Source organism: Salminus brasiliensis, chromosome 7 (assembly GCF_030463535.1).
Source record: "Salminus brasiliensis chromosome 7, fSalBra1.hap2, whole genome shotgun sequence".
In the NCBI taxonomy this organism is placed as follows: Eukaryota; Metazoa; Chordata; class Actinopteri; order Characiformes; family Bryconidae; genus Salminus; species Salminus brasiliensis.
The window spans coordinates 27,181,026-27,204,942 of NC_132884.1; the positions used below are offsets into that span (position 1 = coordinate 27,181,026).

The 23,917-nt window shown below is 39.6% G+C and overlaps 1 protein-coding gene across 3 annotated transcripts in view; it reads left to right on the forward strand.

Moving 5' to 3' along the window:
- Nucleotides 1-23,917, forward strand: part of negr1 (neuronal growth regulator 1) — a 163,825-nt gene that overhangs the window by 35,066 nt on the left and 104,842 nt on the right. For all 3 annotated transcript variants that reach the window (XM_072684373.1, XM_072684374.1, XM_072684375.1), the window contains exon 2: nucleotides 14,684-14,922. In XM_072684373.1, coding sequence (XP_072540474.1) covers nucleotides 14,684-14,922 — 239 coding nt within the window. The remainder of the gene's footprint in view (nucleotides 1-14,683; nucleotides 14,923-23,917) is intronic.

The window sequence follows — 23,917 nt, forward strand, 5'->3', positions numbered from 1 at the left end:
GCCCGTAGCGGTGAATAGAGTTCTCGGAAGGTAGCCTAACAAAGCAGTTTAGAGTCTGCAGTGTGGGGCTGTTTTGCAGTGGAAAATCCACAGTTCTGTGTTTTGTCTGTGTATGAGACCCTTTTCTTTCAGACTCGTGCTTGTAAAATGTGAAGGCATCGAGTGTTTGATGGCCGTTTATTTTCAGCTGTTTTTGGCATTGTGCCAAACACCATGTGGGAAATTCACTACTGCGACGTCTCTCAATCTTCAGTTAAGACTTTCTGTTGGTTACGGGAAAAGGAAGCCTTTCAGTTGAATGGATGCATATAATTTCCAACCCAACCGATACAGCTGCATCAGATTTCTACAAAATGGAGACATACCTTTTACCAGTTTGTATTTCTGCTTCTTTTTTGGACCCGTTTCTCGAAACAGTATTGACTTCAGGTTTAAACAATACATGCTTGCTGGCAAGAAAGGCAAATAAACCAAACCACACATTCATTTAAGCTAAAAGGCTCAACAGCTAATCCTATTAACTGTCTTGGAAGAGTTCCTGTCTTTTCAAAAAACAGCTTGCAGTCCAACCAGGTTTATTATAACCAGGTCTGGTTATAATAATATTAAGCTTTAATATTATATTAATCCAATATTTATCTATTAATCTATATTACTTTAGACCAAGCTTGTCAAGTACTGGTCCTGGAGTGTCCAAGTCCAGCACAGCTTGGTAGCCCAAACCCTCCTAAACCTGCCCTGCTGAAGAAAACCCAGCCTGGCCAGCTGAAGTTGGTCAAGGTCTGTTAAGACTGGCCTGCCATCTGGTCATTCAGCCTTCCAACCAGTATGACCAGTCTGACTGCCATTTTGGTGAAGCTGGACAAGCTGGTTTAACTTAAACTTAAATGGATACACATGCAATGCTAGCCAAGAGCTGGATAATCAGCATATTCTTGCCTGGATTATCAGCTTTTTTAGAACCATCTTGACCATCAAAGACCAGCTTAGACCACAGCTTGTAGCTGGTTTCAGATGGTCTAAGCAGGAATTTTCAGCAAGGTGGTAACAGGGCTAACAGCTGAGTAGAATCAGGAGTGTTTTGAGAAGGAAAAAATAAAATCAGCAGACTATGCTGGCCTGAGGCCATCCAGGACTGGAGGTGGACATCCCTGCTTTAATTACTGCCACTGCCATGGGATCACACAGTGAAACTATAGAGAACCGTGGGCTGGGTTGTGTGCTTCCATCAGCCTGCACTCAGTCATGATGAAAAGGGTAAAGTTTCACAGTGGGGTCTCTAGAAGAAATGGTGAAACAGGGATTGCTCCCAGAACCTCGAGAGTTGTGGATTGTGAAGGTCTTGTAATTGTATCGGACAATGATGGCTACGGCACTTTTGAAGGAACTGCTGGGCGGATTTCAAAACAGCTAGGTGCCATCGACTATTTGTCCAAACCCCAAACTATTCCTTTAACCATAAACCATGCTCAAGTGAAGCTGTGTTACGTAAGGGATAAACCGCAGCGGGGTGTTCAGTCATATGAAAATGAAAACTGGATTACATTTGCCTCAGTGCACGTCATGCTTACATCCACACACAGTATGCCAAACCTTAGCCAGACTTGTGGCATAATCTGCAGAGAGTCGTGGTTGAAGTGGGCTGTTTATCAGGCTACGTGGACGCCTGAGTGAACCAGCGTGCCGCTTTACAAAGGAGCGAGAAGAAACAATAACATCCAACCGCTCCCCGATGAGAACACGTCCAATTGCGTTCCCTGAGGACTCGCAGCTGAAGACAGCCCAGCTGGGATTTTCAGCCATAGATAAGATGCGATGACAATGCTATGCAGCGCACGCACAACCCTGGAACCTAGATTTGTTTGTATTCCCAGCATTGTTGAAACTGTATGTGATCTCCTGGCTTGTCAGTTGTTGTAACATCTTTGACAGTTTATTCATATCAGGCTTCATACGTGCCTGAGGGGGCTTTAGACAGAGGACAGACCCCCTAAGAGGAGCTGCTGGATGTGGGGCTCAGTTCTGGAGCATCCCATTACTATAACAACTGCTGTAAGAATGTAAGTCCGTCTTTTACAGCTAATTGAGAGAAAACTTGGCAGGATCACTTGGCTGCATGTATACCTGACTGAAACGGTATGTTGTTCCACAAAGGAGGGTGAAGGAACAGGAACATCCAGCTGCTCCCCAGTGAGAACATGTCCAATTGCATTCCCCAGAGACTCACAGCTGACGAGTGGGGAGAATGAACACTCTCACTGTAGTATGAAACTTTACTCCACTCGTATTATTTGAGTGAGTGTAAAAGATTCTCAGTAAAATTCCTAATTTTTCTAACATTTCATGTGGCTAATCAAAGCTAATCCTTTCATTAGTATTTATTTCAATTTTATTTGAATATTTAAAATATACACTTTGATTTTCATGTAACAACAGATGTTAATGAATGGAGTGCAAATGGTTGTCCACCCTTCTCATGTCCTGATGATACAAACACACTATTAACACCCAACCAATCACATGCCGGAGAGCAAACCACTTAGCATCAATATAGCACCCATCTAGCAACCTCTAAGCAGCTCCATTGCAAGGCCATAGCACCCATCTAGCATCTACGTAGATCTACATCATCATGCCAGCCATGTAGCAGCACCATAGCAACCACTTGCCAACACTAGTGACCACATAGCAAATGCCTGGCAGATGTCTGGACATTTTGCCATTCCTAAACAGTTCCCAAACATGAGCAGCTTAAGTGGTGCAGTGTTTGTATGGGGGCAGTGGTGACCCAGCAATTAGAGCTCTGGGCTCTGATGACAGGGTTGTTGGTTGGATACCCGGGCATGGCAAGCTGCCACCGCAGAGCCCTTGAGCAAGACCCTGCATGGATGGGTTAAAGGCAGAGGCAAACTATTTTAACCTAAGCTAGATCTTGGAACCTAAATATTTTACATTTTGTTTAACTCCGTACCAAATGAATGTCTTTCATTTTTCTTTGGATATCAACGAACAGTGATTTCACAGAATCTCACTGAATCGCTACACGGCACATCACCAAAAACAGTTCTATTCAAGCCATGTATCGTCACTTACGTTATCACAGGTAAGGCTAAAACTGGAGACAGTGTCACTTTCTATTAAAATCATTTCAACAGCATAGCTAATAGCATGCTTCCTTAATTTGCAGTTCTCAGCATTCAGCAGTTCACAGGCTTAATGCTGAGATGTTGAGATGGATTCTGGAGGTAGGCTTTACTTCATTATTGCTGCCTTTACATAAGAGAAAAGACCTGACACAGCAATTTTTTAATCTACCAAAGATTCTAGTTTGCAGACAGATTTTTGAAGACATTTAACTAATCTGGTGGTCTTCCAACTTCGGACCCTGAATCCAATTTCCAGCCCCTTGACCAAAAATCCAGGACCAACACCGAACTGAATTTGAATTCTGGAGATACGGAGATCTGGTGTCATCAGGATCTTCTGGCTAAATATAGCTCTGGACAAAATTAAGAGACCACCCTACATTATCAGTTTCTCTGGTTTTACTATGTATAGGTAACGTGTTTATGGAAATTAACATTTGCGTTGTATTTCATAAACCATACTAAATTCCAAATTAAAATATTGCTATTTTCCACTGTGACAAATTCTCAAAAACAACTGCTCAAATAATGCAAAGAAATGATTATAATAATTATAATGCAAATAAGTTATTATTGAAACATAAACAACACAGGACTAATATTTGAACTTTGAGAGCATTCAGAAATGACTATGGTGAAATAACCTCGACTGCCAGTCACAGCTCTCACGTCTTGGCTGGCTCTCCACTAGTCTTTCACACTGCTGTTGGGCGACTCTATGCCATTCATACCCAACCAGTCTGCAAACTCAGGTAACTCAGCTTTCTTTGATGAAATGTCTGGAATAAAATGTCTTCCATATATGTAGTTTTTTTTACTCATTTTTTTTCCAGAGCTGTACAATTATAAATCAAATTCAGTCATTAAATTGCGCTTGAGCTGGCCCACCACTATAATGTGTACAAATCTAGCAGTGCTAGCAGGAGAAACGGATGAGGCCTATTCCAGCAAGTTCCTCTCTTTTCACTGCAACAAAGCTGACCGTGTTAATCAGGTTTTTACACTAATTTACAGTAAAACTAACAGGTCAAGCAGGGTGGAGCACTTCAGAATGGCCTTTCCCCCACTGCTTTTGCTCTTTCTGCTTACTGATAAAAGACAACTCTACATGCAGAGCCTCAGTCAGAGCTTTAGTAAGAAACCTGGTCAGGAACGATGTGCGTGTTCAGTGTTCTAACTGTTCTAGCTAACATCTCTGGAGAACCTCAGGTCCTGTCTTAGTAAGGCAGCAGTGTGACGGACGTTCAGTTATTTACAGAAACTTTAGTGCATCACAGTAGACGCATTTAGCGGATTAGTGAGGCAGTTGAGGCAGTTCTCTCTCAGAGTCAGAACTCCAGCTGGGGCTCGCGCACCTGTTTGCTACGGTTTCCTGGTTGATTTACACGTTTTGCTGAAAATCCACATTTTTCTCTCGCCCGATGGGTGTGAGAGCACACAATGGACTCTAATACAGTTCTGTTGTACGCGGCAGAGTGTTGGGGATCACCGTTTGTATTTAAATATGGGTTTTGCTACGTTTTGTCTGGGATAAACGCATCCATCGCCTGCTCTGCCTCTCGCTGCTGATTGGGTAACACCGCTGCACACCCACAGGCCGAGAAGAACATGGGGATTCTGACTGCTTCTGCCTCTGAGTTTGACTCACTAACACTCAATGAGAATCTCTCATTTTGAAAGGGGGCGGGGACCAGAGTCAAACACCAAGCTGCACTAATCAGAATCTCTAATTTAGATTGGAGGCGGGACAACCGAGTCAAACGCCGCAGCAACACTGATCTAAATTTGACTCGGCGTTTGACTCGGTTGCCCCGCCTCCAATCTAAATTAGAGATTCTGATTAGTACAGCTTGGTGTTTGACTCTGTTCCCCGCCTCCTTTTTAAATGAGAGATTCTGATTGGTGCTACTACAGGGTTTGACTCGGTTGTCCCGCCTTAATCTAAATTAGAGATTCTGATTGGTGTTGCTGCAGGGTGTGACTCGGTTGTCCCGCCCCCTATCTAAATGAAAGATTCTGATTGGTGCTGCTGCGTGGTTTGACACCATTGTCTCGCCCCCTATCTGAATTAGAGATTCTGATTGGTGCTTAATTAGAGATTTGAGATAAATTAGAGATGCTGATTGGTGCTGCTGCAGGGTTTGACTTGGTTGTCCCGCCCCCTATCTAAATGAGAGATTCTGATAGGTGCTGCTGCGGGGTTTGACTCAGTTGTCTTGTTTTCAGGTAAAATTGAGATTCTGATCTAGTTTTGCCACTGAGTTTGCCTGTCTGTCTGTCTGTCTGTTTGTCTGTCTGTTTGTCTCACCTCCTGCTAAAATAGAAGCTGTGTCCGGACCTCTGCCCTTTTCACTGTCCACTATGAAACTCCAGATCACTACATAGAGCAGTATTATAGGAAACAAAACCGATTGGTCCTGCCACTGAATTGAACTCTGTCTGCAGGTCAGCGGCAGTGCATTTTAGGGAGAGTGGATTTCTTGATTAAGAAGTTGAACTTAATTAAACAGTCGCTTTTGAGAACATGGACTCTGAAGTTATTTGGCCGGCTGGATTAGAACCTTTATCGGGCCAGTTCCAGCACTGCCAGTCCTATGTTTGCCACCTCTGGTCTAGAGAGTACTGTGATAAAGAGGTGCCAACTAACTGCCTCTCCAGAATACTTAAGAATACAGAAAACAGACGATTTTTTAATAGACCCCCATATATTCAGTGTCATAAAGACTTACACTTGTGAATTGGGATTTAGTAATTGTGACTGTCATGAGACAGCACTCATCTTTTTAGCCTGTAGAAAACCAATATATTGAGGCACTCTGTATATTCATAAGGTTATATATAAGAGTGTCATAAAACGCGAGGGTTGGCTGATGGATATGTTTTTTCAATATTTTTTCAGCACAACAGGCCCATGTCATCATTTTCTTTTTACATTTGATTTTATTTCCCTCACATCCACTTATGACATTTGTCTATCTAGGGTTGTCCCGATCAGGTTATTTTGCCCCGTGAACTGATTCGAGTCTCTTAATGCTGAGGATCAGCTGAAACCGATTTGATCCATGTATAAATAGTACAATCACACAGTTTAGGAAGGATGAGCTGCTGATTAACCCTGAAATAAACAAATTTTAAGTCTTGTTTGAGACATTCTGGACTGATTTATTTAGTTTAGTTAGTCCTTTCTTAAAAGGACTGTTTTATATTGTTTAATATTTTATAATCCAGTCTGACTCACCTCCCTGAGCAAAAGGACGTGGGTTTCTACCATCTGAACGCTGTGGTTAAAACAAAGAATCAAACTGGATTCGAAATAAAACAGCAGATCCCTGATCTATTCAGATATGCCTGGATCAGCCACTCGATCGGATCAGGACATCCCTAGGTTTATATACCAAGAACATCAATTATTTTAGCACTTTTTAGCCTTTTTTATCCTTTAAACAGGCTATTTTGTTGCTATTGTTGTGCCTTTAAAGCAACATTATGTAGCAGCTTTACATTTAAAAGAGCAGCTTCATCAGCTTCAGCATCATTTTGAGGCTCCACTTGTATAAGGGCTCTGCATTCTAGCCATTGCACTATGTAACTTTAGTGGAGTTGCACAACGCCGCTCACAAGAATGCATAACACTGCAAAACCACATTTAACATATTTGTGAGTCCACTTGCTTCTTTTATTTGTATTTATGGCGTTCAATTCAATTTCAGTTTTATTTATAAAGCGCTTTTCACAACAAATGTTGTCACAAAGCAGCTTTACACAGGTCCGGGGCCAAGCCACCAAGCTAGTGGCAACAGTGGCAAGGAAAAACTCCCTCTGGTCGAGAGGAAGAAACCTTGAGAGGAACCAAGACTCAAAAGGGGAACCCATCCTCCTCAGGCCAATTCTCAAGTAATGCTCCTTTAACACTGATATACAGATATGACGTCTGTTCTGATTGGCTGCCCTATATTGTACCTCATTCAAGAAGCGGCCTGGGCTGAAACACTCCTCATAGCTTCACAGTGAATGGTCGGAGCTAAACTGGAGTAGGCTGGTGTGTTGTAAACGGGCTGTTTTTGCACTCCCGTCTGAATGTTATACTTATACTATTACTTTATAGATATCTTTATATGATACACCAGATTCTTAATAAGAAAGACAAAGCCTTTTCCATGATATGGGCCCTTTAAATTAAGGCCTGTTATAGCCCTTGTTTTCATAAATACAAACCATCTGAAGCATGTGGTACTGGTTCCTCGTGTTAGCATTCCTGTTTTGTCTGGTTCATAAGAAAACCTCTTTAGCCACTGACCACCATCTGTTCAGTACAGGCCAAGTATTCTGAACTGTGCTTGGTGGATATCGTTGCCAGGGAACATATTTAGTTTTTACTGAATCATTTAACTGAAAAAAAAAGAAAAAAACTATCTAGGTCAAACAAAGTGATGTCCTTCTAGCTATAATAATTATGGCTCACTACCAAATGCAAAAATCAGTCTGCATAACAGAAACACAATCTGGATCTCTTTGGTGCCATACTGTAATTAGCTTTAAGCATTTTTGAGGCTTGACAGGAGCCCCGCATGTGCACTACTTTTTCTCCCTACGTTACAAACCAGTCCAGCAGTCTTAAGAATAGAAGGAGCATTGGATAGCGTAGACATATCACTTTTGTTTCCATTAAAAAACAGTTAATTAAAAAGTTATTTAAAGAACTGATTGGTTTTTTCTATTGTATTACTGTGAACAACCTGTTTTGCCATATTTAGTTTTTTAATCCAAAGAAACAATTTTCTATGGCATTTGTCTTGTTTTAGATGAATAGCTAAATACCTATTTAATGACTGTGTTTAATTTGCAAAAGAAGCATCTAAATATGTTCCCTAGGGTCATTGAAACAATTAATTTAACCTCCTGTTACACCATGGGAAGCTCCCCACCTACTGGGTATCTAAAGGGAATGCAGATGAAAAAGCCCACCCTGGATATGGAGAGGCTTGCCTTGATGAGGTTCTGAGGGCAAAGCTCTGAGGCGATGAATAAAGATGATTAAGGGAAATTCAAAGCAGTATCAGGCATGCCTTGATTGCTGTGATTTCTCTCAGTAGTTCAGGCTGCAAACCCCACAGAGCGCAAACGGTTCAAACAGCAGTTTGGTGTAAGCATGGCGTCAAACCTCACTTGTGTGCCGAAGTCGTTTACCATCAGACAATTATACGAATTCTGTGGCTTTTCTGTTGTTGTTTTTTTTTTTTTCTCAGCTCCTCAAAGAGGCTTGTCAGCGAAAGAGCAAATGCTAATGAAGTCAGTGACCGTCCAGTTAATTAAGAGAAACCGAGGAGTTTTTATCAAACAGGTTTTTAGTTTTTGTGCGTCATAAGCTCTCTCTGGAACGCAGGCACGTCATCATCTCGAACATTTGGGAGCATAAAGAGGGCGTTGTATGACTGCGTCACTGGTTTGCACGTCTATTACAGCTTTACGGCCGTCACCAATACTGGAATAGCAATACAGCAAGTTTGGCCAAGCACTGTACAGTATGTTCCTTACAATGGGAAGGACGTGTGATGTGTGTTTATTTTAATTACTGATGAATTCATCTTTTGTGCATCTCAGACTTTGACAGTATTGTAATAGCACTGTTTTTTCCCATCCAAATGTGTGGTGTATTCTGTTCCGATCTCTGCCTTGTTGTTGAAGTTTTTTTTTATTTTTTGTCATGCCTATTGTGCATCTCAGCCTTTGGTTTAATCACTAAGCTACTGGGCTTGTTGTCAGAGGCAGAAATTTGGCTTGAAGTGTTGGGTAAAGTTTTATGAGCCAAATCAGATTTCCAGTCCATGTGACTGTACTGACTGAGCTGGCAGCCCTGAGCTGGCAGCGTTGAACACTGCTTTGTTTGCTCATCCATATGAGAGATGACTATAATCTGTTTCAAGCTTTGTTCGATCAGTGCCAGAGAAGTTGTTTTGACTACGATAAAAGTTCGGAACTATCAGGGTTAGTCTTATTAGCAAACTTAAGATTCTTGTAGTTTGTAAGATCTTCCCGTAAGTGCGTCTGTTATGACTGGAAGGAGAGGCAAATTGAAGCAGGCCATAGCGTAACGTTTCATAGACAGAAAAATAAACAACATCCATTTAAGATTGCAGTATTGCTTGGATCTTGTAATGTTTGCTGCATTATTTCTCTGGCAGAGACGAATCATTGTGAGAATAACCATTGTCAAATAATTGTCTTGGGTCTCTTGGCGATTACAGCTTTCATTTGTTCAGAAGAACTTGATGTTTTATGTCTTTAAAAGTAATAAACTGAAGGAGGCTGGGTTTCTCAGACTAACGGGTAAATCTGGAGAACCAATGGAGAATACAATACAACATGTGTTCATCCCAATATGGTTCCCCTCTGAGAAAACAGTGTAGACATATATACCATATATTTACATTTATATATATATTTACGGCATTTAGCAGACACTCTTATCCAGAGGGCTTCACTGTTTCTTGTTTGTACAGGCTAGAACCCACCTTAAGCTTAGATGCTGCCAAAACAAATGTCAGTATGGATATACTGAACATACTAACTTAAGGAACTGCAACATAAGTACTAATTAAACTACTCTCCTTTATTCTGTGTTGGAAGACAGCCAGGGGAAGGTCGTTCCACCACTTAAGTCTTGGGTACACTGCGCGACTTAAAGTAAAGTTGTAGCAGATTCTAAAAAGACTGCATAGCCGAAAAAAAGGTTAAATGACGGACAGCAACTTTAAATTAAAGTAAAATACCCTCACTCAAATTCATATAAAGAATGTTCATTCAAGTTTCTGCAAAGTCTCTTTTTACAGATCTTTCCTGAATTTTAAATACAGTGGCAGTGCTAAACGTTCTGCAGTGACAGAATGATTCTCTGGTAGCATGAGAGTGAACACTGGCACACAGCCAGCACACTGTCACACTCAGCAACAATAAAAAAGGTAACTTGCTCTTACATCCTACAACACAGAGGCCAGGCAGTCTCCCATTACATAAAACATACAAGCACATCTAATAGAAGGTAGGTTGATGATGAGTTAGGGCTGGGTGTTATGGTAGAAATACTATATCACAATATTTATGTAAATTACAGACTAAAAACATCAGTAGTGACAGATTCTTATACACTACTATTCAACATCTGCTGCTCTTCATCTGATTAACACTGTTAGCAATGAAACCTGCAGCTGATTAGTGTTTATTATTCAGCTTATTTTTATCACGATAACAACATGTATCATGATCCAATAAAATATTGTCATATTGCCCAACTCTACCGTGAGTGTCAGTAACTGGAGGTCATGCCCTTTATGCAAATAGATTGCCAATGAGAAAGATGTGTATTTTGCTGCAGATTTTTTTGTGCCATCACTGTATTGAAAGTGTTTGTTTGTAATAATTCAGGACTTTTTCCACTGAATTTCTGACAGTTATTTGACCATTTTTTACAGTGTATACATAAATATAAAACTGGATAAAATTTATCATAAAACTGTTTAATAATTTAAGAAAAATGTTTTAGAAAATGTTAATATGGAAAACCTTTGTATTACTGTCTACATGTTTAATTACAGTTACAGATAATTCTTGGAATTATACATACATTTGATTGTAATTAAAGAAAGCAGAAGAATACTGCATAAATAATATAGTATTTGTCAGTAAAAATAAAAAAATAAATAAAAGTAATTTGTAATTATTGGCATAATACTTAAATAACAGCTGGGTTGTTCATTTCCAGAGAATTTGCAAAGGTTTTGCATACAACTAAAAAATACACTGGTCCTGAAAAGAATCTGCAGACTAGAGCCAACCAACACAGCCTCAGCCAGATTTAAAAACAGGGCCAAAATCAGGGGAGTGTAACCCCAGATTTAGGTGCTAGGACAGCAAAAAATCGGATGCTTGTCTTCCATGCATATCTTGAGGGATCTTGGTATGGTTTTGATCTTTGTTCTTAAAAGAGACAGCAAGATGGTGGTGAAGACATGTAGTTCCAGGGATGTACAGCAGCTCAGTCTCTCTGTGGCTGAGTTTCAGATGATGGGCTGCCATCCATGGCGAGACGTCAGTGAGACATGCCAAGATTCCAGTTAAAACCTAGGTGTCATAACGTGGGGGAAATAAGGATGAGTTGAGTGTCATCAGCATAGCAGTGGTAAGAGAACCCATGAGAGGATCTAGAGTGAGAAAGGAAGAGGACCAAACACAGAGCCTTGTGGGATGCCAGTGGAGAGTCTGCAAGGAGCAGATGTGGCCCCCTGCCATGTTAGCGCCTTGGAGTGTGTCAGCAATGGGTAGCTATGCTCAGATTGTACATATTTAAACTGCTAACTCACATTAGCCCCCATCTGTAGCACACAGTGGCCCATGTTTATTAAGGTCTACACTGAACACTGATCTAACATCAGGCCTCATCCGCCTACGTAATCCTATTCAGTGCTGTGTTAAATACAGGAACTGATCCTAGAGCAGCTCGCTTACTGTAGAAGGTTGATAAGTACGAGCCAGTGTGGGTAAAACCTGCCAACTGGCAGGAGCACAAATATTCATGAGACTGCCAAGCTCCAGGTCATCTGTGAAGAACTTCAAGCATTTCGATTTACAGTTGCAGTCCGTAAGACTTTCAGCGCAATTGTGGTACTTAGGCTTTGTGTTTGAGCTCATTGGTGCTGAAAGGAAACAGTGACTATGAACTTTTAGTGCAGTTTCACAGATATTAACTATGGATAGATAATGATATTTGGAACTACATTGGTGTCAGCAGATAATTTCTCTTAATAAAAATACCAGCGTGGGATAGATTTAGATATTTAGGATAAATTTAGATTTGCAAAGTATAGACCACACTTGCTTGGGTGAGGCAAGGAAGGAGAACTTGAGAAATTTGGGCTTGAGTTCTGGGGGGCTTTGAGCTTATGGGAGTTTGGGCGTGGTCCTTCTCCTTAACTTTTAGTTATTACATAACGTCATTATATAGATGGATAGGTATTACACTCATATTTCAAAATGTATATTTTATGGCTTTTTTTTTTTGTATTCCAGAAAAGCAGAACATTTAGGAGATGTGGATCGGTTTCTTTATTTTACTGCACACATAAACTCGGGATGCATCGATACAATTGTTTTCTTTTCAATACCGATACCAGTACCAGATTTTCAAGTATCTGCCGATATGAGTACCCATACCCATACCAACTCTGACTTAAAAACTCTTATTCTTATCCCAAATAAGATACAATAAGCTTGAAAGAACAGTATTTACTGGTTGAGGAACCGCATATTTGAAAAGTTTCAGAGCTTTGACAATAATATGGCCACAATGCAGAAACACATGCAAGTAGGGAAGCAGAGTCTTGCTAAGCTTCACCAAACAGCTTTTTAATTTTGTTTAAAATTCATATTTCAATGCCACTTTAGAAACAGAAAGTGTCCATGCAGCAATTTTACATTCAAGTACACGTCTCTATGTAAGAAGGTACTAAACTTCAGTGTCTGGCCTTTAAACAAGCTACTTAAACTCAACTAAATGTCTGTTTAATGGTAATATGTATTTATGACTGGCTTTTACTGGTTGTTTAAACATTTGGTGTTATAAAAAAGTATGCAAACAAAAATGTTCAATGTAAAAAATAAAAAAAAGCCGTCAGTAAGCTTCCAGCATCAGCGCCGATACCAATACACTAACTATTACAAACTGTTTCCACATTTTTTATTTGTTTATGTATCAATATAATGTGTACATGAAGTGTATTAATATTTGCCCACCATTCCTATATCAGTGCACCCATATTAAATGATAGATTTACATTCCTCCCATTTTTGCAGACAGTAGATAATTGCACTGTTGGCTGCTCAGTTGTTTATTAAACGAGACTTGGAGACAGCAAACTACATGGGTCTTCTGTGGAAAACCACAGTAGTGAATGGCCAAAGAATACGTTCAGTCATCAGAAACTGTTCAATAGATCACAAACACTATCTTGGTTGTGGGCATATATGTGAAAGACTGCTATCATAGAGAAGAGAGTACAATAGCATGACCTCAGAGGGTTTAACACTAGCCGCAAATCCCTCTCAGGCTTCAAGAGTAGAAAGGTCAGACTACAGAGTTCTTGGATTAAGTCTTATGTCTAGATAAGATGAAGATTAACCTATACCAGACTGACAGAATGAGGAAAGTGCTGGAGAAAAGTAGAACCACTCGTCCAAGCATCCTATCTCAGCTGTGAAACTTGGTGATATGGGCATGTATGGCTGCCAGCGAAACTGGCTCATTTGTCTTTATTGATGTGAATGCCGACAACAGCAGGAGCATCTTAACTCTGAGTTTTTTACAGCCAAAAAGTGGAATGTTCTTCACAAGCCAAGTCAATCACTGACCTGAATCCTATTGAGCACGCATTTCTGAAGACAAGACTGGAGGCAAAAAACCCAGAAAACAAGCAAGAACTGGAAATAGCTGTATTACAGGCCTGCCAGAGCATGATCAGGAAAGAGACCCAGCATCTGGTGATGTCTAGGGTTCATCGATTTCAGGAGGTCATTGGTTGAAAAGGATTTGCAACAAGCAATTAAATATAACAGTGTTTTTGAAGTTATTTAAGTTCCTGTGAAATCTATATAAAATCAACTGTGATTCCTGTGTGGTTTACCGATATAAACATAGTGAACAGCCTCAAATGAACCCTGACATGCTGAGCAAGTTTTGACCTCTTGAACTTTATTTTATCAAGTCAAATGTTTTAAAGTAGAGAGCCAAAACAAAACAGAATTTCAGGGTTTAAATGGGCTACTATAGTGTTTCCTAATCAGTATACAAGTACCTGATTTTGAAACCACCTTGATAATATTTTTATTTTACAATGACTGTAATAAAGTATGTTTTTGTTAGTTATGTTATGTTTTTGTTACTTCAAGTCAATAAATATCCAGTAAGTGGCAACAGTGTATTAACAGTGTGTAGAAGTGATGGTGCGAATGAACTGAAATCAGTCATATGAAACATTTTCTGCCTGATGCTAATTGGACTAGCATAATATGTTGTGTATTTGAGATGATTGGTCAGATTTACGATGTCTCCATGGTAACCATCATCTTGTCACAGGTCTTGTACTTGGCATTTTCCTAATGTTTAATAAGTTAATGTCTCACTGGTGATTTCTTAGGCATCTTGAATATTTTAGCATTAAATGCTGCTTGGAAAGCAGTGCTTTGTTGAGCTCTGAGCTACAATGAAATGTATGTGTTGAATTTATGATGCATTAAACCAACCATAATGTATTTTTAACATTTCCCAAATAACAACAACTGTGTTATCTGAAGGCTTTTTTCTGATTAAATAAATTAGTATAGAATAGAAATTGATGTAGCTTCTGAATAGTAAATAGAGACCCTGATACACCTGCATAAGTATTTAGATGAATTTTTAGGGGGTTTTTTTTTGTCTTTTTTTTTTTGTACCAAATGCTTACCTGAAATGTACCTGCGTTTTAAGTGTCTGTCTTTTGGGCTTTCAGGTGCTACTTGTTGGATGGGATCTCAAAAGGAGCATGGTTGAACCGTTCCAGTATAATATTCGCAGGGAATGACAAATGGTCAGTGGATCCTCGTGTTTCCATCGTTTCAAATATGGGGGATAAACATGAATACAGCCTACAAATACAGAAAGTGGATGTAACGGACGAAGGCTTGTATACCTGCTCGATACAAAGTGAACGCAATCCACGGCCAAAACTCATTCAGTTAATTGTAAAAGGTAAGTGTCTGAAATTTCTTACTTATAATACACTTATCTGCAAGTAGTCGCAAAGACTTGTAAGGAATATAGTAACGTGTTTATGTGATGCGTACACAGGCACATGTCTAAATGTTTGTGGACACCCCTACTACTGAATGCTTTCAGCTCCTTAAAAATTGCACCCATTGCTGACACAGATGTGCGAATGCACACACGCACAGCCTGTCTAGTCTCTGTAGAGACATACTGCCAATAGAATAGGACTCTCTGGAACAGATAAACATGAACCTATTGGCACCATGCCTAATGCCATGCCTAATGTGGGTTGGGAGATACTGACCTAGCTGAATACAATCAGATCTTTACTGTAATGCTTTAACATGTAATAGGAAGTGGACAGTCTCTGGACAGTAAAAAGGATAAACTCTTTTTAATACCCTTGATTTGAGCAGGGATCCCAATACTTTTGTCCATATAGTGTATATCGCATGGTCACTGTATGTCCAAAGTTTCTTATTAGTACACATAGCATGTATTATGTAGAAAAGCATTGTCAATATTAACCTCTTCATTAATATTCTTGATTTAAGATGAAACATTGGACAGGCAAGATGGGCATGTGTCCACAAACCTGGCCGTCCAGTGATTATTGGGCAAGTTGACTCATGAAATGAGCATTGCCCTTTCTCTCCCAAAATCTCATATTTCTGCCAAATGGACAGATCAGATCAATATTGTCTTGGTGCATGTGGTGGTTTCAGCACTGAGCTGCATTAGAGCTGCATAGGACAGTGTGCTTTGTCTTTTCTTCAGGCAAAATGTGGAAACGTCAGATGTTTTTGGATGTAGCTTTGATTACTGTTGTATGAAAATATTAATGAGCTTAGAGATAAAAGGCAAAGGCTTTTTGGCTTCCTGTCAGAGACCTTCCCCTCTGTTTTAACTGAAGGCAGTGTCACACAGAACCACAGGTGCTTACATATTCAATTGGAAGGTGAAATTTGCTTGTGCTTGCTTGCTATCGTGCTTTTTCTCCCATCTGAACTCATCTCTAAGACCAGATCACAAAAGCCCATATAGCCTGATAAGGTTTTTTAAATTACATTGTAAAGTTTTCACTAAGGCCAAAACACACATCGGAAATTAGAACTCAGAGGTTATCGGCTTAGTATGCTTCAGCAGTATGCCTTTGAAATGCCCTTTGGAGAATTCTAACTGATTCCTCCACGGTGGAAACGAGAGGGTAAATGCAAAAATTAAAATTTTATGAGAGAATCCAACAGATCGAGTCAATTTTCCATAGTATAAATAATCTTTTTAATCATTGGATATTGGTTCTTTTATTGTGCACACACAGCAGAATGGGAGGTGTTTTGGATAGCAGAATTGGACTTACCAAGTAGTGTTTAGAGCACAAAGTCATTTGCTTGACCCCAGAAACTAAACTGATTTTGTGGCGTGAGATTTATGAGCGCTGTGAGTTCCCAGATTATATGGCTACTGTATGCTAATAAAAGTTGGGACAAGGTGCCTTTAGTCATCTAGTGCTGGTTGTAAGGTTGCACTAATTAACGCAGTAAAACCGGAGAAGAGCTCAGTGCTTAGAGGAATCCAAGATTAGAAGAATGTTTTTTTTCACCTACTTTTGTGCACTATATGCTAAATGGTATTGCTTTAGAACCACAGGCAATGAAGCAAATGTAGTGACTGATGTGCAGGCTTAAACCTTGAACTGCTCCATAGAACTGGTGGAATTTCTAGACCTACACCCCTCCTGTTACATTATTATTCAGGAATAATTCAACTGGAGGGGTAGTGTAGTATATAGTACAGTAGCACAGTAATTATCTATATGATCTTTATGATGTGATATTATCTCATGCTTACTATAAATTCTATAAATATTCATCTGTTAGCTAAAACAAGAAGAGTTTACAATGGCAGCAAGATTGAAGGCTTAATCATTTCTATTGTGTCAAAACGTGAAACAATGGGCCCTATTTTAGCGATCTTAGGCGAGCCATCAATCACGCACTGCGCATCTTGATTTAGGGCAAGTCCGTGTGTCTTTGCTATCGCAACGACGGGAAAAGTGCAAGCAAAAGCATGTATTAAGTCTCGTCATAATCACGGGTGTGTTTTGGGCATAATGTGCAATAAACCAATCAGCGTGCCACTTGCCATTCTCTTTAAGAGTCTGCGTGTCAATGTGTGTAACACATTGTTGCCGAAATACGCCAGAAATGGCCCTGAACGCACCTTATTTCGACACCACCACGCACATTAGCGTACATATATTCACAAGCACCATTGCTACTGAAATGACGCAGGCACAAGGCGTGAGAATAGACTGTTGGCGGGGTGTAAGATAGCAATGAGTCAAAAAACCTTTTGATTATTGAAACGACTATTCGATCATTCGGACTATGACTTTACCAAAAAACCTCTTATTTAGCTCTTATATAGCTGATATATCACCCTTTAAATTTAGCTTGAGGTTGTTTTATATGTTTGCTAACTAACAATAAAGACAATAAAGATAATATTCATACCTGTAACCAGCTGACTGACTCTTTTTTTTCAAAGGGGGACGTTATCTGTAACCAGTCAGCTGATTGGCTCTCTTACCAGCAACTTCTTGTCCCTTAACTCGCGGCCGTGTGCTTTGGTACTGCATTACAGTCATGAATCTTCAGCCATACCTATAGGCTACAGTGTACTGTGTATTGCCCATGGGGCTGCAAACACTGAACTGTGACCCCCATATTGTGATGGGTCAGGGCAAATACATGTAGCGCTACACTGTATCCACATCGACAGACAGTAGCATGGCAAAGTTTAATTACTGATTCTTGGAACAAGGTAGGAGTATGTATAAAGCTTTGAAATTTCCACCACCTAGCCTTCCCTGACGATGACTATGAACAGCCCATAACCCTTAAATCTTAAATATTAAATCTTTTGAGGTGCCCGAACATCAATAAAAAATAATAGCTATTTAAGAACAGAAATTTTGACTGGGGTCCTCAAACGTTTGAATGCTACTGTACATGAAAAATTCTGGATATCGGCATCGACCTAAAATTCCCATATTGGTGTATTCATAGATAGAACATGTCATCATCTGCTTGCAGGCAATCAAACCCCATTCTGCCACGTGAAAGCCAACAGTGTTGCCCACTACACTGTATGAATGCCACCACCATGAATAGCTTCTATTCTCAGATTGGCATGTTTCCAACTTGAACGGCCCTAATCTCATCACTAGGGTACAGATGCAGGGCGCTTGAGCTCAGTGCAGCTTAGATTTGCATTCTTTCTCCATCATATCAAGGTAGGACGTGCTCTCTTGGCAGGATACATAAGGCAGGTCATTTTCACAGTCTCCTGCACATCTCACATAATTCTGAACCGAAAGCTGAGCCATCATGATTAAAAAAGAAGCTTGTATTATCTGACAGTAACGGAGCACTCGTATATCAAGGTGGCAGTCCAATCCGAGCAGTGCGGTGTCCACGCAACTCATCCCTTAATTCATCCCTTTTCATTTAAAGCTGTATTTGTTCACATGTTAGACACTACCAGATATCACCTTCACAACGTGAAACGTGGTGTGTTGCGAATAAAACAGGAAGGATCAACGTGCATGTTCTAAGCATCTTATTCAACACATATGGAGCACATTCCCCTTTAAGAGCACGTTAACATGGGCGATAAATCCATATAAATTGCATTATTGCTAAACAAAACATTTGAGAGACTACACCCACGCAGCACTTTATCCTTGAACCTAAAGAACCGTCTATGCTACTTCAGCGTATAACTTTCTCACCGTGGTTTGACAGTCTGTTGCTGTTTCCGTTGCCAAATTAGAGGCCAGAGTTAAGGCCATGGGGTTCCTGTATAAGGAAGTTTTTAGATTTATTTATTTAAAAAACATCTAGATGAGTTAGTAATTGGGATAATTTAGACATAGGAAAGAATAAAGAAATAGCAGTATTTTGTGTTTCAATGTTTATTGGTGTAATAACAAAGAATGAAACACATATATAACACTGATATCTTTCTATCTATCTATCTATATATATATATATATATATCTATATATATATAGGTTCAGTATGTTTAGTACATTGGCAGATTCATTAAAGCAAGTGTTTGAGCCCCAGAGATTCGTGTCCGAGCCAATACTGACAGTGAAGAACACTCAAAAAGGGAACCCATCCTCTTCTAGTCGACCTCAGATGGTAAAACAAAGAACAGCAAAAGCATGAAACACCGTAATTGCTAATATATGGACCATTCTAGAATTGCGAGTACATTTCAAGTTTGGAAAGATTTGACTCATCATTAGTCATCAGGTATCGTTGAACTGTTTAAACCATTTAAACCAGCAACAGAGTTGACGGTAACTGAGTTAACATTTTTAACAGTTTGTATAGTACTAGATTCCACACATCTAAAAACAGAATTTTATGGGTTTTCAACATGTTATCGTTTATTAAAACGTACAAATCTGACAAATAATTAATGTACTCTTGGTGTTTCTTCAACATTTTATGCGCAGTAATGAGAAGAAGTGTGACATCTCACTGCCTTCCATATGTTTCTCACCATCAGTGACATCGCTGAGTGTGATCACATGCTTTTATTAGAACTGTTTGCAGATTTGATACAGTTTTGAATCAGAGGTAACAGAGTTGACCAGAACATTGGGACCGACATGAAATGTGATATATTTTTAATTAGTGAAATTACATTCTACAGAAAGTAAATATGCTATGCAAGTGATTTTATATCTGTTAACAGAGTGAGCAAAAAAAATAAATAATAAATTACATAAAGCAGTATTAAAAGTTAACATGTGATGTAAGTAGTGTTATTATTCAAAACTTATTCATTAAACATTGTTTTTTGGAAAATTACAAAAGGTTTATCTGGGAAACATGAAATGTACCCCCGAATTTAATTGCTAAAGATGGTCTGGAGTGCATGCAGTAGGGACACCCAGTCAACGCGCTCCATGTTCTGGGCTTCCTAAACGTTGTAATCTATAGAAATCACCATGACGAGGTTATGTCCCGTACACCCTTACAATTCTGTAAAGCCCATAGTGGCTGCAGGAGGAATTTGAATTTGGTGGTTCTGTCGAGTCAAAATATAATTTGAAGCTACAGGCCATGGAGTTTTACATGCGCTACTCAGCTATACTCTCTCTAGCTCCGTGCAAGTCATATTCACTCATAGGGCCAGTTTCCCAGATTAATCCTAAGCCTGGACTGAAAAGGATTTTCAACGGTGAAATCACCATCGGCATTGCAATTTAGTCCAAGACTGGGCTTAATCCGTGTCTGGGAAACTGGCCCATACAGATTAACAGGCAATGCTTCACTCTTATTTTTCCCTCCCCATAAAAAAACTTAGCGACGAGTGCTTTGCCACTTGAAATTTAACGTGTCGATCACAATTTATTCATCTCTGTTAGGGTGGCAGGGGCTGATGGGATCGATTAGTGCGTTAGAGGGGATGGTGGAGCAGACCAAATTGAAATTTCTGTGCTTGATTTGTGTGATTATTTGTTGTTACGCTATTGAGTAGCTCTGCTTATTAGAAGGTGTACTAGAGAGTCCATTAATCACAGCCTTTCGTAAATTGCCAAGGCCAAAAGTATGATAACAATATTATTACTGTGCAGCTGTATCACTTGTTTTATAACGAACTGTAAGACACCTTTTTTATTCTACTTATTTTGTTGGTTACAGTAAGCCCAGCAATCATCGGCTGTGCGTGCGTGGGTGAGGTCTAAAGCTGATGCAGTTTGACTTTTGACTTGATTTAGGGGATCAATAGGAAGAATCAGTAAATCCTACCTTCTCAGAAGTTAGGTTTTTATTATGTGGCTGCATTTAAGTCTCTGGTTGCTACCGGAGTGTCATTTTCCTACATTTGTTCCTAGATTTCTGGCAAGATTTTTTTAAATATCTCCCAAACCTACACATTGAAAATATCTGTAAATATTTACATTGCAAAAATGACAAATAAATAAATAAAGAAATAAATAATTTTATATACATTTTACTTAAATATAAAATAGACTTTTAATGTTATAAAGCCCTGTTACAATGTATATAACACAATGCCATTTTTCAAAGAATTAACTACATATAAATATTTAAATAATACCCCAGTGTAAACATTACATGAGTGATTTACCAAGTGATTTTAAATAAATGCTAATTTATTTTGTAAAAGCTACAACTGTAGTTGTAGTAAAGTGCAAAACTGAACTATAGCACTGAATTCTGGGTATATAAAATAAGTTTTTGTTATTTTTCATCTAGCTTTTTAACTGTCATGTTTTTGAGGCCCTAAGCAGCTGCTTACATTGCTTATTAGGTAGAGCCAGCTCTGAATACACCACCAGATTTACAGGGCCTCTTAAGAGCAAATAATGTTGCATTAGCACATTCAGAAATGAGGACCGGCCTGTTTTACTGTTTGTGTGATGTGTTGCATGTTGATAAGAAGACGATGTAAATGAAATGCGAATGATCATTTATAATGTCAATGCTAATGCAAATCATCAGCCAATTATGCATGTGCATCCTCTCAGCTCATTAGCCGATATGTTTAAAAGACACATTTTGATCCGGTTGGATTGAACAATCTGTATTTGCAGAAGTACATGAGGAGGAAAGTGACTTGCTTGAGAAGGACTCCAGTGCGCTTTCAAACAGAATTCAATATCACGTGTTTATGAAGACTTTGACTGTGGCTCCAGCAGAAGAGAAATACTCTCTCCAAGCACTTTCTTAGGAAAACTTGGAACACTTGGAATAGGGCCTTCCTTTGCTCTCAAAACAGCTCCAGTTCTTCATGGCATGGATTTCTCAAGATGTTAAAAATAGTCCTTTGAGATTCTGGTCCATGTTAACATGGTTGCATCACACAGTTCCTGCAGATCTTTCAGACCTCTTGTTCTACCACATCCCAAAGTTCTTCTGTTGGATTCAGGTCCGGTGACTGGAAAGGCCACTGAAGAACGCTGAACTCATTGTCATGTTCATGAAACCAGTTTGAGAACCTCGAGATTTATTAGACCTTCAGCTATTGTAGCCCATCTGCCTCAAGAAAATTCCAGGAGATCAGCAGTTCTAGAAATACTCGAACCAGCCCATCTGGCACCAGCAATCAGGCTACGGTCAAAATTAGAGATCTCATTTTATTCCCTATTCTGATGGGCGATGTGAACATGACCTGAAGCCATTGGCTTGTATCTGCATGATTATATGTAGTGCACTGCTGCCTGCATGATTAGCTGATTAGGTAAATGCATGAATGAGTAGGTGTCCAGGTGTGACTTATAAAGTGATAGGTAAGTGTAGGTTGACAAGACATACAGTTTTGCTGCTCTGCCAAGCACTGGCACTGCCTGTGACATCTGAATGCCTTTCCTTTCACTTTAATTCTGGATTTATATATATATATATATATATATATATATATATATATATATATACAGTCATGCCCGAAAGTATTCATACCCCTGGCAAAGTTTGACTTAAATTTACTTTTATTTAACCAGAAGTTATATTTTTGCCTTGAAACGACACAGGCATCTCCCAGGAGATAACACGATGATGTACAAGAGGCATCATTGTGGGAAAAAGTATTTCTCAGCTTTTATACACATTTGAACAAAAAGTGGCATGTCCAAAATTATTCATACCCTTCTCAATAATTAATAGAAAAGCCTTTATTGGCTATTACAGCAATCAAACGCTTCCTGTAATTGCTGACCAGCTTTTTGCATGTCTCCACTGGTATTTTTGCCCATTCATCTTTAGTGATGAGCTCCAACTCTTTGAGGTTCGAGGGTCTCCTTGCCATCACCCTGATCTTTAGCTCCCTCCACAGATTCTCAATTGGATTCAAGTCAGGACTCTGGCTGGGCCACTGCAAAACATTAATGTTTTTGTCTGCTAACCATTTCTTCACCACTTTGGCTGTGTGTTTTGGGTCGTTGTCGTGCTGAAATGTCCACCGGTTCCCAAGGCCAAGTTTCTCTGCAGACTGCCTGATGTTGTTGTTGAGAATCTTGATGTATTGCTCTTTTTTCATGGTGCCATTTACTGCGATCAAGTTCCCTGGTCCATTGGCTGAAAAACACCCCCAAAACATTAGGTTCCCACCACCATGTTTGTGAGGATGGTGTTCTTAGGGTTGAAGGCTTCTCCTTTTTTACGCCAAATGGTGCACACATCATTGTGGCCAAACAATTCAATTTTTGTTTCATCTGACCAGAAAACAGAACACCAGAAGTCTTCTTCTTTGTCCAGATGAGCATTTGCAAAGGTCAAGCGGGCTTTTGTGTGCCTTTTCTGGAGAAGTGGTGTCCTCCTTGGCCTGCGTCCGTGGAACCCAGCAGTGTGCAGTGTCCGTTGAACTGTCTGCCTTGAGATGTCGCCACCAGCAGAGTCCAGATTCACCAGGATGGCCTTGGTGGTGATCCTTGGATTTTTCTTCACCTCTCTCACTATTCTCCTGGCCAGCACAGGTGTCACTTTTGGCTTCCGACCACATCTTCTGAGATTTTCCACAGTGCGGAACTTCTTGTATTTTTTAATAATACTTTGCACTGTAGCCACTGGAACTTGAAAACATTTTGATATGGCTTTATAGCCCTTTCCTGACTTGTGAGCGGCCACAATGCACAGCCGCAGGTCCTTAGTGAGCTCCTTTGTCTTAGCCATGACTGTCCACAAACCAACTGCAGAGAGCTGCTGTTTTTCTCCTGTTGAGTTGATTAAAACAGCTGTTCCCAATGAATCAGGGTAATTAGGATGCTTTAAAACAGCTTGGACTATTTGGAATGGTATAGAACTTTGGATTTTCCCATATACTGTGACAGTTTTCAAAGGGTATGAATAATTTTGGACATGCCACTTTTTGTTGCCTGTGTCGTTTCAAGGCAAAAATATAACTTCTGGTTAAATAAAAGTAAATTTAAGTC